This window comes from Etheostoma spectabile, chromosome 2 (assembly GCF_008692095.1).
Source record: "Etheostoma spectabile isolate EspeVRDwgs_2016 chromosome 2, UIUC_Espe_1.0, whole genome shotgun sequence".
NCBI classification, from domain to species: domain Eukaryota; kingdom Metazoa; phylum Chordata; class Actinopteri; order Perciformes; family Percidae; genus Etheostoma; species Etheostoma spectabile.
Genome location: NC_045734.1, coordinates 21,494,635 through 21,512,224, shown reverse-complemented (window position 1 = coordinate 21,512,224; position 17,590 = coordinate 21,494,635). Strand labels below are relative to the sequence as shown.

Below are 17,590 nucleotides of genomic sequence, written 5' to 3'. Positions count from 1 at the left end.
ACAACCCCAAAGCATGATTGATTCAACCCCATGCTTAACAGTTGGACAGAGGTTCTTTTCGTTAAATTCTGTGCCCTTTTAATTAAAAATTGACCAAAACACAAACCAACTTTTTTTTATAATAACAGGGCAGAGTTTCATAAAAACGTATCTCAAAAATTGAATCCATGTTAACTTGTAATGGCACCAGAGATCTTCAATTTCAGGTTTGACAGTTAAACATTCATCTTGTGATACTATACAACCACCTACTCCTTAACCAGTGTTTTCTTTTTTTTTTTGCTTTCAGCTATGTGATGCGTATGAAGGAGTATGAGAGAGAGAGAAGGCTCCAGCTGAGGAAGAAGAGAATTGAGGCTCAGGCTGAAGCTGCATGATCAGTGCGTCCTCTGATGCATCTTCTTCTCTGTATATATATATATGTGTGCTGCGGTTCACAATAAACAATATTGTTTAAGCTCTACAACCCTCCGTCTTGTTGTCAACACTTACAGTAATCCTCTGGATGACGTCACCAAAACGTTAGTGTGATATTTAGTTTAATAGAGTAGCCATTTAGATAGCACTTCAGGACAGCTCTCCCTATCTGGACTACAACTACCCCTCCCTCCCAAAAAAGATAATCCACCATTTTTAATATTTGGCAGAAGATAGATAGATATCTATATATATATATCTATATATATATGTATATGTATATATATATATGTATATATATATATGTATATATATATAGAAATGTATATGTATATATATGTATAGCTATATAAAACATATGTTTTATATTATACATATATATATAGCACTACATATCTATGTATATATAGTTATATACATACATATATCATATATATACATACATATATAACATACATATATATAACATATATATATACATATATATATACATATACATACATATATCCATACCATACATACATACATATATATATCATACATATATATATTACAATCCAACTATACATATAACACACATATATATACACACTATCTATATACACACATATATATATACCCACATATATATATAACATACACATATATATAACATACCTATAACACACATATATATACCACATATATATACTACATCATACCACACATATATATACCCCATATATATATACACACAATATATACTATATATAACATAATTTCACATACATACATACATACATATACATAGACATACATAATATATATATATATATAATATATATATTATATATACATATATTAGATATATATACTATATATATACATATATATCTATATATATACATAGATATATATAGATATACATAATATAATATATATATAACTATATATATAGTATATAATAATATATGTATGTCTATTATATTAATATATACATATAACTATATACAGATATATAACATATATATATACATATATATATATATATATACTAGGATATATATATATATACACTAGCATATATATATACATAGATACTATACATATATATACATACTATAGAGATATATATATATACATAATTATATATATATATACATACATATATATATATATATATATAATAATATATATATATATATATTATATATATATATATATAGATATATACACACACACCACCATATATATATATAAATATGTATATATATATACAGTATATATATAATATGTGGAATATATATATATATATTATCGCTATTATATAATAGATATGTTTTGTTACATATACAGTGTTTGGATGAGTCTGATTCTTTTTTTTGTTGGGTATTACATTACTTGCCAGGTGTACTTGCAGGTGTAATTTCCCTATATTTTGAACGTGTAGTTGCAACTAAATTCAGATGATCCAATTGAGCTCCGTTTTGCCTATTGGTGACACTAACGTTCGCACAATACATCCTTGTACAAAGCTCTAATATTCCCCAGCTGGAGTGGTGGTGCACAGAGTGGCTTGTATTACATAACAGAGGAACGCAACAACATTTTGGTTAACCTTTTCTTTTTTTTTAATAAATTACTTCAGGCATCTACAAAATGACATTGTCATGATTTCAAATTTTGATGAATTGATATAAAAACTAAACCAAATCACTGAATCTCACCAGATGCAGAATCAGCCTAAAAAAAAAGTATTAGATTGCAGAGTGGTTGGACATGTTGATGTTAATTATGTACATTGTCATTGAATATACACTGGGTAGTTTGAAGGTGTATAACTGCTCTAGGAGCTCAAACACACATGTCGATTAACCAATCAGAATGGGTTTGTGGGCAATTAAAAAAAGCAAGCGTAGTGCTTCACATTTGCACTCAATACTGTAGGGATGGCAGATGGGAAGCAAAAGAAAACTTGAAAACGGGAGGAAACGGGTACAGGGTTAGATTCTTTCAGTCAGTAGTCTACTAAGTTCCAATGGAGATTTTGGAGGGTGGAGAAAGGGAGAGCACACTCTCAGTTTAGGAGGGGGTGTATTTGACTACAAGCAGGGACAGCAGAACGGGCAAGGGAGCGATCAAGTAGTCCTCTACAAGATAAAGGGCAGGATGGGGGAGCGGACAGGAGGGTAGTCACGGAACTCCTTCAGGTAGCTGCGGTGCTTCCCTTTGGCCCACACAGTCATCTGGATGAAACCCACCAAGGTGAAGAAGGCCACCGGCAGACACTGAGTCATCAGCGTGAAGCCAAGCCAGGAGCCCAGCTGCAAGAGGGAGAGGAGGGACGTTACATACAGACTCATACCACAAGAGGGCTGCAAGTTTGACTTAAAAAAAAAAAAAAAAAAAACTTCCAGTTTTTCAAACAAACAAAAAATGGTAAAGTACAATGATACAATAGCTACATGGGACAATGTAATCAGGTGGACTAATTTCCCAAAAATTAAAGCTCCCAGTGGTGCAATTAATGGTTGTTGTTTTTTTAGCTACTTACAATTCTCTGCTTTATTTCCAAGCAATCAATGCCACATTCATGCAGAAAAAACTCATTAGAAAACTCATTAGAGAACTTTATGCATAAAACATGTGACCTCATAGGTGTAGTTGGGGCAGGAGACCAGCAGGAAGATCCAGGTGAAGGGGTTCTTGGTTGGATAGGGAATCTTTCTGGTCTTAGAGCCTGGATGAAAAGAAGAGGGAATGTCGAAGAAAGTTTGTTTTCGCTTTGAAATCCATCTATGCATTCCTTTGGCCTGATATTAAAAAGGTACACACACTGATGAATGATAGTTTTCTAAATTGAACTTAATACTATAAAAAACAATGTTCTCAATTATCTTCTTACTATGAGTGATTGGGTACCATATAAACACACAATTTCCTGCCAAAGTTTGAGCAGTTTTGGTTATTTCACATGAGATATTTCCATCTGTGATGCTTTGTCGGTGCTCTTCTCACTGGTTTGAGGTGGGTCGGGCTTACTTGGGGATAAAAAAAAACTGATGTTGCATACTTCTGTGCACCAATCAGGATTTAACAATATTTGTATCAGGATTTTTTTGGAAACGGATTGTTGCTTGTTGAGTCAAAAGATATGTAATAATGTCCTCAGGAACTTCAATTTAAAAGCACTCAAATATAGAGTATGTGGATTGGATTTCAATTGAGTTTTATACATGGTTAATGAGCCATGCACACACAACTCAAGAACTACATTACAACATCAAATATCCTATTTTTTAATTAATTACATAGCAACCGTATATATGACAATTCTACGTCAAATATCCCTAAAAATGACCTTAACCCTTGTATTGTCCTTTATGTCACAGGAACTTGTTTAGTTTATTTTTACATTTTGTATTAGCCTGGTGTTGTGCTACGGGGTCCCCGGGGCCTTTTTCCATTTCATGTCAACTGCCGTCGTGGCCTCCCCCTTTGGGTCTCGAAGATTCTTGTTTATTTTTATGCGATTATGCGTATGTTCCACTACTCACGCTTTGTCCATTGGGTCCCAGGGACCCCGGAGGACGAGATGAGGGTAGTGGGATACACGTTTGAATGCAGGATGGGTCGTGGGACCCGAGAGGCCAAGGCCACGGTAGCAGAAAAATACAATTGAATACAGGAGGGTCTCTGGGACCCAAAGGATAACAGAAGGGTTAGACAAATGTCAAGTTCCTTTATTTGTACCCAGAGGTAGATTTTGTTTCCAGTGGAGTCCTCATGCACACATAAAACCAAAGAGGCACATATCACACATCATTCAACTTAGGACAATGAAAATTAAGAAACAGCAAAAACAACAATTTTAAAATTTGGTCCTATATTACAGTAAAAAGCCTGTGTGTATGTTAGTCAAGTGTTTTCTCATTGTGGAGCTGCTGTAGATGTGAGTGTGTGTGAGTGTGTTAGTAAGAGGTGTTGCAGGTGTGTATACCTGGTGGACGGAGGTTCCGAAGAGCAATGTGGATGGAAAAGTTGCCAATCTGACAGAACTAAGAAAAAACAAGTGATTCAATAGACTGTGTAGAGCAAAAAGGGAATAAACACGTTTAAGTCTAGGTGTGCTTCCTATTTCATACTTCTGAGGTGACAAAGAGATAAATACTAATGGACAAAATACAATTTAAAAACAAGATTTTTTTTTTTATTAGTCAAATAATGAAAGACAGTTTACAGAGCTAAGTTTTAAGGATGAAGAATACTCACCAAGAATATGATGAGAGCCAGTCTGATTTGTTGCTCTCCGTAGACTGCAACAAGACAATTAACAGATTAAAAATGAAGAAAAAAAAGAGTTACAATGAAACGTTGGTATATGTGATTATTTGGTGCATGCATACTCACTGGGTGGTGTGTACAGTGGGTGGTTGATGTAATAGGCCATCCATGCTGCAAAGCCCCAGTAGTAGGTACAGTTCTGAATGAAAGAGGAACATTAGCCTCTTTCCAACCAGGTAGTTACAGGAACAGTCCACTTCTAAATACTTCTATTAACTACTCTCCCCCAAAACCGTTTTTTTCAATTTGCATTCGCACTGGCCAAGTGGCCACAGGAACTGGTCGGATGGTTAAGGGAGTGACGCAAGCACGGCAACGGTCTTTATAGCGTTGTCCCTTGACTTTATCGCCACATACAACAACAAACCAGCATGGAGGAGGCCATTAAATGTTCCTGTCGTGCCTTGTTGGGATCCTCATAACGGATTTCGAACAGCGGTGTTTAAAGACTAGGCTAGAGTACTTAACCGTGAAACACAGAAGACGAAGACTCCAGCGTAATATGATCCTCCGCATCAGTCCACTTTTCAGATTACAGCATTCCGTCCATTCTGGTAGTAATATTTACGTAGTCAAGTAATTATTTAAGTAGTCAATGTTTTGCTAAAACAGACAGCATGGCTTCTACAGATGGCGCGCTGTGCGGGCGTGACCAATCAACGTAGAGCTAGGTCAAAAGGGAAAAGACTCTGCCCTGAAGTAGGAGCTGGAAGAGTTACAGGAACTGTGGTCAGAGGAACTTAATAATCTCCAGATTGGTCCAGTCGGAACACGAGAAAAAAAAAAGGGTCCTATGAACTTTATGTTCTAGGAACTGCAAAAATACCTCCTTTAGGAAAGCGGCTATAGTCACTTACAGCTACTTTTTTTTTTTTTCAAATTACATATTGAACAGCTAGTTATTCATCTATTATTCCATAAAAAACCTACACCTTTGTCTATAGCAATGCAAGGCACGCTATCAAAGTGCTTGAGTGGTAAAATGCATCTCACCTTGAAGATGTTCCGTAACGGCATTGTTCCATGAGAGAAGCGATGGACAAACAGTGTCTCCAGCAGCCTCTTAAAGAAGTGGAAGGAGTGACACATACAGGCAAGACTGAAAAAAGCACAAACACACACGTTAGCTCTTCTAGTTATTAAAAAGAGGATGCAGGTACATGGCAGTTTATCGTCCCATCCAAAAGCTCTGTCCAGATAGGAGTTTAAGGGCCATTGCTACATTGAAATGGAAAGAGCATGGCTTAAAGGAATAGTTAGGGGGGAAATCAGCTTATTCACTTACTTCTAATCAAGCCATTTTAGTCTGTAATCCTTAAAAATCTTATTTTCTTTTATATGTAATCTTTCTTTTCTAGTGGAGCTTCATCCTTTCTTGTTTCAAGTTGAAGACACATTTCTAGAGCATTCTGGAACAAATCCTTGCCTTGTGTAAGGTGACACTTTGTGATTATGGACCATTAGTTAATCCCCATTACCATCTAACACTTTTTCTATAGTACCTTTAGAACCGTACTAGACCGGACCATCCTAGTTTCTGAATGGCGGAAAAGTTAACTCTATCAAATGCTTTTTCACAGTGTCTAATTTTATTAATTGACAGCTGCATTACTTTTTTATAACTTTGTAAGTGTTGGTAAATAAATGCCTTCCTTTAATAAATCTGCTGGCCTGGATGTATGGTAGCTAGAGTCCTGCTAATAGTTTAATGTCTGTTGATTAGTAATGGTAACTAGATCGATCAGTGGGGTTTACACTGGGTTTTAACAAACTATGAGTTTGGAGGTGAGACTGAATTTTCCCTATATTCTATTGAACAATGGTGATATGATTGACTACAAGAAAAGACATCCCGTCCCAGAGCATTGTTGTTGTTGTTGGCTAAAACTTCATATTCTACATACAAACACAACACTGGTATCGATCTTTTTCAATCCAACACTTAGCAACATGCAAATAAAAGGATTTCCCACTATTCCTTAAAGACAACTTAAGGAGGACACAATTGTTCTCTGGGGGATGAGACGACTCTACCTAACTACTGTTTATGAAGTTTGTGAAAGTGTGTTTAAGACACTCACTGTACAACCCAGTGTTTACTGGTGGTAAAGTCATATTTGGGTGCGTAGATGAAGGGAACTCTGAAGTAGAACATCAGATAGAGGACCAGAGGACCGGTGTACTCCGTCAGAAAGACCTAAAAAAGGTAAGCAGGACATGATAAGTCAGAGCCTTGGTAGTCTGGCTCAACAGTTGTATACTGCTGGGATAAAGCCTGACATTTGGCGGGTCTCCCACTCGCTGGATGGTCCCCCCACCCTTTTGCTATCTCTGCTATCGGGTCTTAGTGCCACCCAGGCCAGTCGTGATTGGTATAAAGAAATACAAACAAGCCAGAGCCTCTTCTTTTTTTCCTAGATAGGTAGTGAAGCCAGATCATACTGCAGCCCTGACACAGCACTGTGGAGCAAGCCTTGGAGACTCGGTAAATATACTGGTTTGTTGTTGTGTTAGAAAGAGAATATATCGTATTCCTTCTCCTTGTTCTGTCTTTCCCCTGCCTGCCTCTCCCAGACGAGCCAGTGCAACACACAAACACATAAACACATGCATGCCCTTTTTACCCAGTGGGAAATCTCAATATAGCTCTACTTGATCCCACTCGCAGTCTGATGTGCGTGAGCTTGTCAGAACTGTTGGACTGTGACAGCATGACATATTGTACTTACTGTGACCCAGCTGATCTGGGCTCCCAGGTCTCTGAAGTAGAAGGTTGCCGTGGTTCCCACAGGGAGATGCTGCAGAACATCTTCTTCCTTCAGAGACTTCCCCTCTGAAATGCACACATGCTTACTTCATGAGATGTACAGTAAAGTATGGGTTAATTGTGGAGAGAAGTAGTCCTACGTTCACTTTAAATATACTGATAGATGATCACACTTTGGCTGACTTACTGGGGTCGAGGCGAATAGACTGCCTGGCTGGGTACCACTGAGGATCTGAAACGGATAAAAATACGTCATAGACATTGAGAATATTCGTGTTCAGCTTCAAGATTAGCTTGATGTTAAATCAGATTTATGAGGCTTTAGACGCCTTCGGAGAGATGGCACTCACGGCTCTTGTGAAACATAGACTTGATCTCTCCAATGGTGGCATTTGGCTCGACCTTTAAATAACACCACAATAAATAAGTGGAGGGACATGTATGCACACAGATAATAGCCCTGTTTTCCATTCATGATGGTGATTAGTTGTAAATTTAGCTCACAAACCCCATAGACATGGTTTATTTAACAGCTGGTATTAGGACACATACACATGCACGCACGCGCACACACAATTGCCCAACAACCCCAAATATAAACACAATGACAACAAAAGAGCACACACACACACACACACACACACACACACGCACACGCACACGCGCACGCACACGCACACGCACACACGCACACGGCGGGATGATAGAGCAGTGAAACCTCCTGGTCTGAGGTGGAGTCAGGTAACTTAAAAGGTCCCATGACATGCAAATTTTACTTTATGATGTTTTTAACATTAATCTGTGCCAGCCTGCCTATGGTCCCCCAGTGGCTAGAAATGGTTATAGGTGTAAACCGAGCCCTGGGTATCCTGCTCTGCCTTTGAGAAAATGAAGGCTCAGATGGGCCGATCTGGAATGTTGCCCCTTGTGAGGTAATTTCTCTGCTTTGCCCGCTAACCGAATTTGGCCCACCCATGAGAGAGACATCATGGCTTTCAACTGAGCAAAGTGGGAGTTGGTCAAGGCCACACCCCCAGCCTCCACCTTGCCTCCCCTCCTCCTAGCTACCAAGCTACAGACTCAGAAATGTCACATCCTAAGGAAAGCTCATTGTGGGACTGACTCGAGGATCTTTACATTTTATTGATATGAAATCTTGTTCTGTACATCTAACATATGGTATGAGAGTGGTGAGCTCTGCTAGTCTACAGGCAGCAAGATTTTCTTAGCTCTGCAAGCTTACGCCAACCATTTAAGTTCAGTGTGACTTGCTTTATGTGGAATACTATTTTACCAACTGAATACATATTTTATAAAATAACCACAATTATTGAATTAGTTTACCTCTGAGGATCCAGCTCAGTGACTCATTTAGTGACTATGATAAGGACTAGGGATGTATGAGGATACTGACCTTATTAATCCCACGTGTCCGTAATGATCTGACTGATCCACATTAAATACAGTTTCTTAAAGAAAGGTTAGTGTTACAGTAACACCATTAAATCCATTCAGTCCCTGGGGGCCACAGGCTTCATTTTAAATGCAAGTTATTCTTACATAAAAATATATTCCAATGAGCTCCATGCAGTGACATTTCTATTTTGAAAACGAAAACAAAATAGTAGTATTGGCACATACTCCGAGTTGGTATATATAAATGGTATATATAAAATGTAATTGTTGCATCCGTAATAAAGTCCAGTAACTGTGGCACTCTGCATGGAAAAAGGTAGTTTTGACCTGAGTTACCAAAAGTATGCTTCATTCATAATTACCTTACCAATATAAGTGTTTTCTTAATACACATAGTAGTAGCTACTTTATATATTATTAAATAACATAATTCATTTTTTAAATTACTTTTAAGCATGTTACATTTACCTAACCCGTATGAAAAAGATTGACTCATAGACCAGTTTATGAAGCTTTGACGCTTGGATAAGTAGATGCCTTTAAACAACGTTTCATGCAACCACTGATATCCATTCATTTCTGAAGGTTACTAAAATAAACTCAGAGAGTGAGAGATGTGAATACTATCCCTTCCTTCATTATTTTTTAAATGACAGATGGTATCTCTTGTACACGTTCCAAGTCCCTGCAAGTTATTTAACTGAAATGAATGGAAACCAAGAATGCAGACAATTCCTTATAAAAACAAACTATGCAATTCTTTCTGCACATTACATAACTATAATATCTCAGGCATCCACATCAAATTTCTCTCAGACCTCTGACATTTATGACGCTGGTGACAGGTTCCTCAAAACATCTTAGCAGTAAGCCTGTATTTTCCTGCTGGCCTGCACTAGGGGAGCTAAGATGCTTCTGTGAAATGTATACCAGTATGCAATCATACCGTCTTCTTGCAAGAAAGTAGGAAACATATTCTTCTACATGTGTGTTGCTCTGTGGTAATTGAGCTCCTTCTAGATGAGTTCATCAGCCTACTGTACATGTAGCTGTGTGGAAGACCAGATAGCACTAACAAAAAAATATAGTGTTTAGCAAGTTTGTGTCTTTGTTAGAGAGCATTGAGTTTGGCCATCCTAAGAATCAAAGGCCAAGACATATAATCAATTGGTAGTGCTAGATTATTTTAGCACTAATGCTTAGATGAAAAAGCCTATAATGTTACCCTTATTATAGTATTTTAGGAACTTAAGGAACTAGTATTTTCTATGAGGCAAAGCTCCTCGAACATTGCGTGATCCATCTAAGGTAGACTGGTGCAGTCTGCTGCTGTAATAGACTTGTCTTCTGATCACGTCGTTCAGAGGACTACAGGCCATTTTCAGCAGCATGACATCACTGAATAACCGCCTGTCTGTGACCACTGCTGCCCCTTCTTTTTTCACAGGCTTTATTCAGTATTGAGATCACGGAGTCTGCCCTAGTAGAGTTTTATTTCTAACTCACTGTGTGTGTTTAGCTCTGCTGCCTTACTTCAGGAAACCAGTCCCCCAAAATGCAACAGTGATACTCTTAAAACCCTTACTGTAAACACAACTTAAAGCGTAGCTCTCGACCAAAATTCAACCTAGGTCTTTTTGTTATTGTACCCAAGTCAAACTTAGTTTAAAAGCATATTTGGGGACGGAAGCACCACTTTTAAGATTTACCATATCTTCTTTTTTTTGTCAAATGGTGGGAGGAGAGTAAGGATGGAAAACTCCTAAAGCTTAGTTCAATTTAAATGCCCTGAACTTTAATACTCATGAACAACTAGAAAATAACTAATGTTAATCTTCATCCGCTTATCCGGTATCTGGTTGCGGGGGCAGCAGCTCCAGCAGGGGACCACAAACTTCCCTTTCCTGAGCTACATCAACCAGCTCCAACTGGGGGATCCCGAGGCGTTCCCAGGCCAGGTTGGAGATATAATCCCTCCACCTAGTCCTGGGTCTTCCCTGAGGCCTCCTCCCAGCTGCATGTGCCTGGAACGCCTCCGTAAGGAGGCGCCCAGGAGGCATCCTTACCAGATGCCCGAACCACCTCAACTGGCTCCTTTCAACGCAAAGGAGCAGCGGCTCTACTCCGAGCTCCTCTCGGATGACTGAGCTTCTCACCCTATCTCTAAGGGAGACGCCAGCCACCCTCCTTAGAAAACCCATTTTCGGCCGCTTGTCCCCTTTTATATTGATAATGATTCATATTTCCCCCCAAATCGTGCAGGTCTAGTTGTGGTAGGGGTGTAATGCCTTATGTAAGGTCAAGTCTACCTAGTATTATGTCTGCAAAAAACAGTGACCAGTGTTTAATCAGCCCGCTCTCCAACAGATTTACAAAGAAAGGTCAACTTTGCAAAGGTTGTGGTTGTTGGAGGGCTCTCATGTTTGTTTGTGCAGTTGTTTGATATTTTGTCTACCCCTGTGTGTTTGTGCAAAAAACCTTGCGTACCCAGCTAACAGAAATCAGCAGTGTTGTATCGTATGCATGAAAGAGAGCACCAGTGTCTGTCTGTCTGTCTGTCTGTCTGTCTGTCTGTCTGTCTGTCTGTCTGTCTGTCTGTCTGTCTGTCTGTCTGTCTGTCTGTCTGTCTGTCTGTCTGTCACACACACACACGCACACACGCACACACGCACACACACGCACACACGCACACACGCGCACACGCGCACACGCGCACACACGCACACACGCACAATTAAATGTGCATATACAGAAATTAGAAATCATTTTTGTCAGAGCTGATGTTAGAAAAAAAGCATACTTGTACTGAAATTAAGATGGAAACTGTTAGAAATACGTTCTCACCTTGTCCAGGAAGCAGAGCTTGTCCTTGGTCTTGGCATCCAGTATCTCCACCTCAAAGAAAACAACAGCCTTTTTAGTTTTTTTAGCAGGTTTGCGCTTGACCGGGGCTTGAGCCGGCACAGGGGCAGCCACCACCGCCGCCCCGTTAGATGGTTTTTTAGTGCTGGTGGCCTCTAGTGCTAGGGCATCCATGTCCACAGTCCTCCTCCTTGCACTCTGTTTTTCCCTTCTTTCCCTCTTTTGGCTTTCTTGTCCCTCTTCTCCTCTCGACTGCCTGTCCGAAATCTACGCCAAACTACACAGGAGCTCTCAGCTGTGGAAATAAATCAGTCTCTCCCCCTGCTTCTCTACCCCTCCCTCCTCTTTTTCTCTATTCCCCTCTGCCATTCTCTTGCTCTCCCGCCCTCTTCGCCCCCCTCTCATTCCTTCACTTCTGGTGTGTTGCTTTATTTAACTGCCAGTCGACCCCTGGAGCGTGGACACACGCCACATGTGTGTGCACAGTTGCATACACAGGAATGCCCAGTATCCTCCTGACAAACTGTCTGCAGTAGATCATCTGTGTATATACTAGAGCAGTAGCTATATTTCAACATAACTCCTCCCTAAGAAAAGGACACCTGATGACCCCTGACACCTCTCAACCCCCCGCTAAGTGGGAAGATGGAGGAGAGGTAACATGACAAACAGCAATCCCCCTTTCCTAGTTTGTCCCCCTCTTTTCCTCTCCCCAGCTAAATATAAACATCTACTGCTAGCTTTGCATGACCAACCCTCTCCCTACAGACACCCACCCATCTACGCCTATGTGGTGATCTCATGGCACTCATTTACATTTAGTGCAGTACTGTCCATCTGTCCATATGTCCATCTATCTACAGCCCTGATGTACATCACTGACCTTTGATCACACACCTGAATGAACCAGTTTAGGGTCTTACACACACAGACCACATACTTCTTACAGTGTGTAAACTTAGAAGGCAGATCTCTCAGTCACTCACATGGGGAGTCACCTTTTCCTCCACCATGGGGTGATAATACTCCAGATTCTGAGGGCTTAGTTGGGGCATTCCCCTTGGTGAAGCCCACTCCCAGCCTTCCACTCTCTAATGACAAACAGTTGGGATTCACTTTCCATGGTGGCAACATGAAGGCTTAGGCCAGTCATTTATCTGTAATCATGCTAATTTTGAACAAAATTTTAAAAAGTTGCAAATAAGAAATGCGAATTCTGCGTGTTTCCATTAACTGGAGCAAATAAACAAGTAACAGAACAAATGCATTATTAAAAAAAAAGAAGAACAATTATGAAATAATAAAATGTCCAGACTAAGGAGGTTTCACACCCTGAGGAAGGCTCATGCCGACACACGGTGTGTTTTTAATAGCGGTGGGAATCTCTTGGCACCTCATGATTCGATTCCAATTCAGAGGCCAATGATTCGATTGTAAACCGATTATCGATGCAACAATTTCCAAGCATGGTTTTTAAAAATATACATTTAAATCTGAGTTTGTTAGATAATGACATATACAGTATACAGTATATCACACACAAGTTTTAATAAATTGTTTTGTCTACTGAGGTTTTATTTTGTAGTCATTCCATGCTGAAAGTCATCTTCCATGTCAGAGGCTTAGTCATGTTTAAAGGTGGAGAATTGGCTTCTTAGAACATGTCAGATGTAATGTGATATAGTAGTTGAACAGCCTTTATGTGTTGTGTTTTGCCTAATTATTTTATATATGTCCTATTAGATCATGTGTATATACAAAATTGAAATTTGTCTTGTCCTTTTGGACATTTGTGTTTTTTTATTCTGCCCTCTTGCCTAAACTCAAAGTTGTTGTCAATCATCCCATCCTGTTTCAGACCCTTGAGTTTTCTGGAGACAGTTACTTATTTTTTTTTTATTTTTTTTAAATAATCAATTATTAAACTTCAGAATCAGAATAGAGCATTGAATCGTTCTAGAGAGAATCGTGATGCATCTAAGAATCGATTATTTTTCCCACCGTAATTTTTTTAAGTCTTGTCCTTTATATAAAAGTACTTTATGTCATTTCTTGTAACTAACCTTAAGTGCCTGGACATGATTTTTTTTATAACTGTCTTGGTCATAATTCCTTTTTTTTGTGAATTGTATTCCCTTCCATGAGCACTGTTAGTTAAAAGCATACCAGAAGCGTTCCTGCCACTTCTGTCTTTTATAAATGAATTATAATTTAAACCATTTTTTTTAAGAAGCAATTGTAAAAAGTCGCTATTTAAAAAAAATTTTCCTAAACGTAGACATGCAAATGTATGAAGTATAACCGTCAATTTTCATACTGTGGTATATTGTGAAAACGGTATGCTGCTGCAACCCTACAGGACACAGGACACATGACACTACCGTTGAGACTTCGGGGAAATAACCCCATCTCAGTCTTCCCTGTGCCAAGCATACCTACGACCATGGTACCTCCCCCATCTCATCTATATAAAGCTTCTGTCTGGCAGTCTGTCCTGGTAATGCACTCTGGGGTGAGGGTGAAGTAGGGAAGAATAGGCTTTAATTGTGACAGTGGACTTTTGCTGTTCTTTGCTGTATTTGCCTGTAGCTTTTATCCCAAGGTAAGACACAACTTATTGAAATCTGGAAAGATTAACTGGAAATGTCTCTTTGCTCCGAAAGTGCTTTTTTACGCACGTCTAGATACTTTTGGGCAGCCGGTGTGTAAGCAAGACCGATCACTGGGAAAGTGATGCAGCTGGTGCTATGTGACAACTATCTATGTAATGGCCCAAATGGATAACGTCTACAGTTTTTATTTATGCCCCAAGATATTTTTGGTGTAACATTGTAACTAAAAAATCATTAATTTAATATTTTTTGGTTGTTTAAGGATTTCTGTTTAACTTTAGATTAATGTGGTGTGCCCTATGAAGCATGCAAAAAGTAAATAATAGAAACCATTATGATTAATTCCACAAAATGGCTCTTACATTTTTTTTTAACTGTTAAGGAATACATAGAAAGAAATGAACTGAAAAAGAATGAGCATGCATCTTTTAACATGTGCACTGGTTAGGGTGTTAGTCCCCCCCCCCGGCAACGACCACATTCTTGTGATTTCAGTTACTAAACTTGTTCAGAATCAGAAATACTTTATTGATTACAATTATTGTTGTAGCTAATGGTGCAACAATGCGTATTTGCGTACTTGCTAGCCATTCAGTTTCATTGGCTACATACACAAAAACCCTTTCACCCATATGGTTTCAGACTGGTAATAATAAGTTATTCTGTTTACTGAGCTACTGCCCCCCCATCCACACTCAGGTTTGTACGGAGACTTGAACCAGCAACCCTCAGGTTCCCAACTATGTAACTCGAGATGCTGGCTTATGCACCTGGTGCGCTATTGATGGGTTTAACATGATGATGATAGAGAAGCGACGGCAAGCAGCTTTTGTTTACATTCAACATGGCGGCGAGCAAAGTGGGGCAACCAGATGATGCCGCTGTCGCTGAGATTTTAACCCTTGTGTTGTCTTCCCATCGACCTGCAACTTTGTGTTTTTCTGGGCCGAAATTTTGCCATTTTTTCCTACACATTTGTCAATGTTTTTGTAGATTTTTTTTCCAATTTTTCTGTCACTGTTATGTTTTTGTAGTTTGTTTTAACCATTTTTTTCTCACATTTACCAATTTTTTTTATCACTTCTTTTTAACAAGTTTTTGTCAACTTTGGCAATTTTTCCGATTTTGTTTGGTCACTTTTCTCAGCGTTTAAAAAAATAAATGTTTTTGTTGAATTTGTCCTGCATTTTTGAAGCTTTTTACAACATTCTTTGGTCTGGTAAAATGAAGTTGGAAAGGCCCAAAATAATTGTTTAGTAAACGGGTCAATTTGACCCCGAGGACAACAGGAGGGTTAAAAGATTTCGAAGGGCAAGTGCCTTACTACCAACCAGCAAAGTAGCCTACGTCACCCGGATCGATGGTCTAATTGGTTGAAGTACTATCCAATTGCGTACAGAGTCATTTGAACTATGCCTGTTGATCACACCTCTTGTGCAGTAGAAAATACAGAGCAGACTCCCCAGACTAATGTTCAGTTTTATAAGATTGCGCTTACCTGTCAGATTCTCTGACTTGAGTACCGTAGGTGTGTATTGCAACTGCAAAACGCACCATGGTCACATGCCACATTCTGTAAATTTTTCTTCCACCTTCACATAATCTTAGCACTCACAATAAATAGGCCTACTACAATGTGGGAACATATGACTGACTATAACGCAGTGGCTTCACAGTTCACACATACTTCAGAAATGTGCAGGCTAGTTGTGAGCAGGGAGTTTTCTACACTAGTGGAAATGCAGCCACGTGTATGGAGTGTATGGAGTGTATGGCCAGAAGGTGTTAACTGAAGATGCAGGTTGTGGCTAATGCTGTCACAATGCTTAGCCTACTTCCTGGCTTATCGATCAATTTTAATTGCCATGGCCATTGAAACAAAGTCCATCACCAGTGCAAATACTGTATTACTGTATGATGTAAATGTTGCTTCGCCCCTCACCTGTTACCACAGCCACATCTGTCAACAGAAAGAAGAGGAACCGAAGAAGCACTGGTTGGGTCAGTTTCTGTCAGACTAGTTCAAATCCTGTCTGATGGGTTCTAGAAATTCTTTTTGCCAACATTTAGAGATGTTACTATTAAGGAGTAGGCTACAATGGTAAAGTGACATAGTAGTATTTCACATTAATGATAAAAGACAAATACAGGTCTGTGTGATGAGTCAAGTCTGAATGTTTTTGAGACAGTTAAACAATAAATCAGATTTTTCTTTCTAAGTGAGTTTCTGCCACCAACATAGGGTCAGACTGATGCTGAGGCGGCCTTAAACAACACATCACATCCAGCCATGAGGGTTCATTTTTTCGCACTTGACTGTTCACCTGCATTGGGTAATAACAATGATAAGAAGCGCCATTCCTGCCAGGCGAGCAATATCCTAGACAGAGGGCTCTGTGTTCATCTAACATCGAAATTTAGCGTATGGGGTCTACCAAATGCAGAATGCAAGCGTAATTCGTCATAACTGTGGGTGCATCTTGAATTTCCGGAACAATATTCGCCGACAATCGTTAATTCCCGTACACGAGAGGCCACAAATCCCCGGGTCATCGCAACCAGGACATGACGGCGTTGTTGCTGCAGTATGCGATCTATACTGCTCATGTTTGAAGAGATGACTGTTCTGGCGAAAATTACCCGCACAGAAATCACAGGAAACCCCTGCATTGTTCTGATGAATTAAATTGTAACCCCATAAAGCGCCCCATTGAAGGTTTAGACTTTCATACCTCGTAGTGCTTCATCTTGGCAGCTTGCACCCCCTTCCTTAATATCCGAGACGAGTGACAGAGCCGCCTCCAATCAGCGGAGTAATGTGCGACTGCTGAGGCCACCGTAGGCGGGCACTATGACCGTGCAACAGCCAATCAAAACTGGCAGCCTTCAGACACTATCAGTGCCGCAGCCAATAACATTTGAGCAAACAGAGAGGTTGCAGCTAACCTACCGGTCGTAGGCATCACAGGTAATTGGATTGTCCAAGCATTGCTCTTTGAGTGCGCAGGTGTACCGATCCAACCGGTGACGACGCAATGTGGAAAACTCCTCCTAAACTGTATGGAACATTTATCTATCTGTTAACTTTACCCAAAAGCAACTTCCATGCTGAATGACATTATTTTCCCAATTTCCTTATGCATCTCTTTCTCAAGTTTATGCTACTACAGTAAGCTATGTAATTCCCCAACCC

The 17,590-nt window shown here is 39.5% G+C and overlaps 2 protein-coding genes across 3 annotated transcripts in view; one reads left to right on the top strand and one right to left on the bottom strand.

The window, feature by feature from the left end:
* The window catches only part of ndufb7 (NADH:ubiquinone oxidoreductase subunit B7), a 2,816-nt gene extending 2,350 nt beyond the window's left edge, over positions 1-466 (top strand). Inside the window, exon 3 of the mRNA XM_032533358.1 lies at positions 290-466. Coding sequence (XP_032389249.1) covers positions 290-377 — 88 coding nt within the window. The 3' untranslated portion in view covers positions 378-466. The remainder of the gene's footprint in view (positions 1-289) is intronic.
* A 1,537-nt stretch (positions 467-2,003) lies between these two features.
* tecrb (trans-2,3-enoyl-CoA reductase b) lies at positions 2,004-17,353 on the bottom strand. 2 transcript variants are annotated; one of them, XM_032533294.1, is made up of 12 exons: positions 17,130-17,353; positions 11,768-11,818; positions 7,858-7,909; positions 7,695-7,739; positions 7,470-7,573; positions 6,822-6,937; positions 5,734-5,839; positions 4,807-4,879; positions 4,669-4,712; positions 4,397-4,454; positions 3,048-3,136; positions 2,004-2,720 (listed from the first exon to the last, which is right to left on the bottom strand). In XM_032533294.1, the coding sequence occupies exons 1-12, from the start codon at positions 17,142-17,144 to the stop codon at positions 2,547-2,549; spliced, it is 927 nt and encodes a 308-aa protein (XP_032389185.1). In that variant the 5' UTR covers positions 17,145-17,353; the 3' UTR covers positions 2,004-2,546. The 2 variants fall into 2 exon arrangements, with proteins under 2 accessions (XP_032389185.1, XP_032389177.1); XM_032533286.1 differs by lacking the exon at positions 17,130-17,353 and having other exon boundaries at positions 11,768-13,300.
* Positions 17,354-17,590: the final 237 nt, after the last annotated feature.

Bases quoted from the DNA above. Each gene is read 5' to 3' on its own strand.
- tecrb (XM_032533286.1), bottom strand. From the start codon at position 11,959: ATGGATGCCCTAGCACTAGAGGCCACCAGCACTAAAAAACCATCTAAC. The intron at 7,910-11,767 runs GTGAGAACGTAT...TGTTATTTAAAG, and splicing joins AGCTCTGCTTCCTGGACAAG to GTCGAGCCAAATGCCACCAT. The intron at 7,574-7,694 runs GTAAGTCAGCCA...TGTGCATTTCAG, and splicing joins GTCTATTCGCCTCGACCCCA to AGGGGAAGTCTCTGAAGGAA.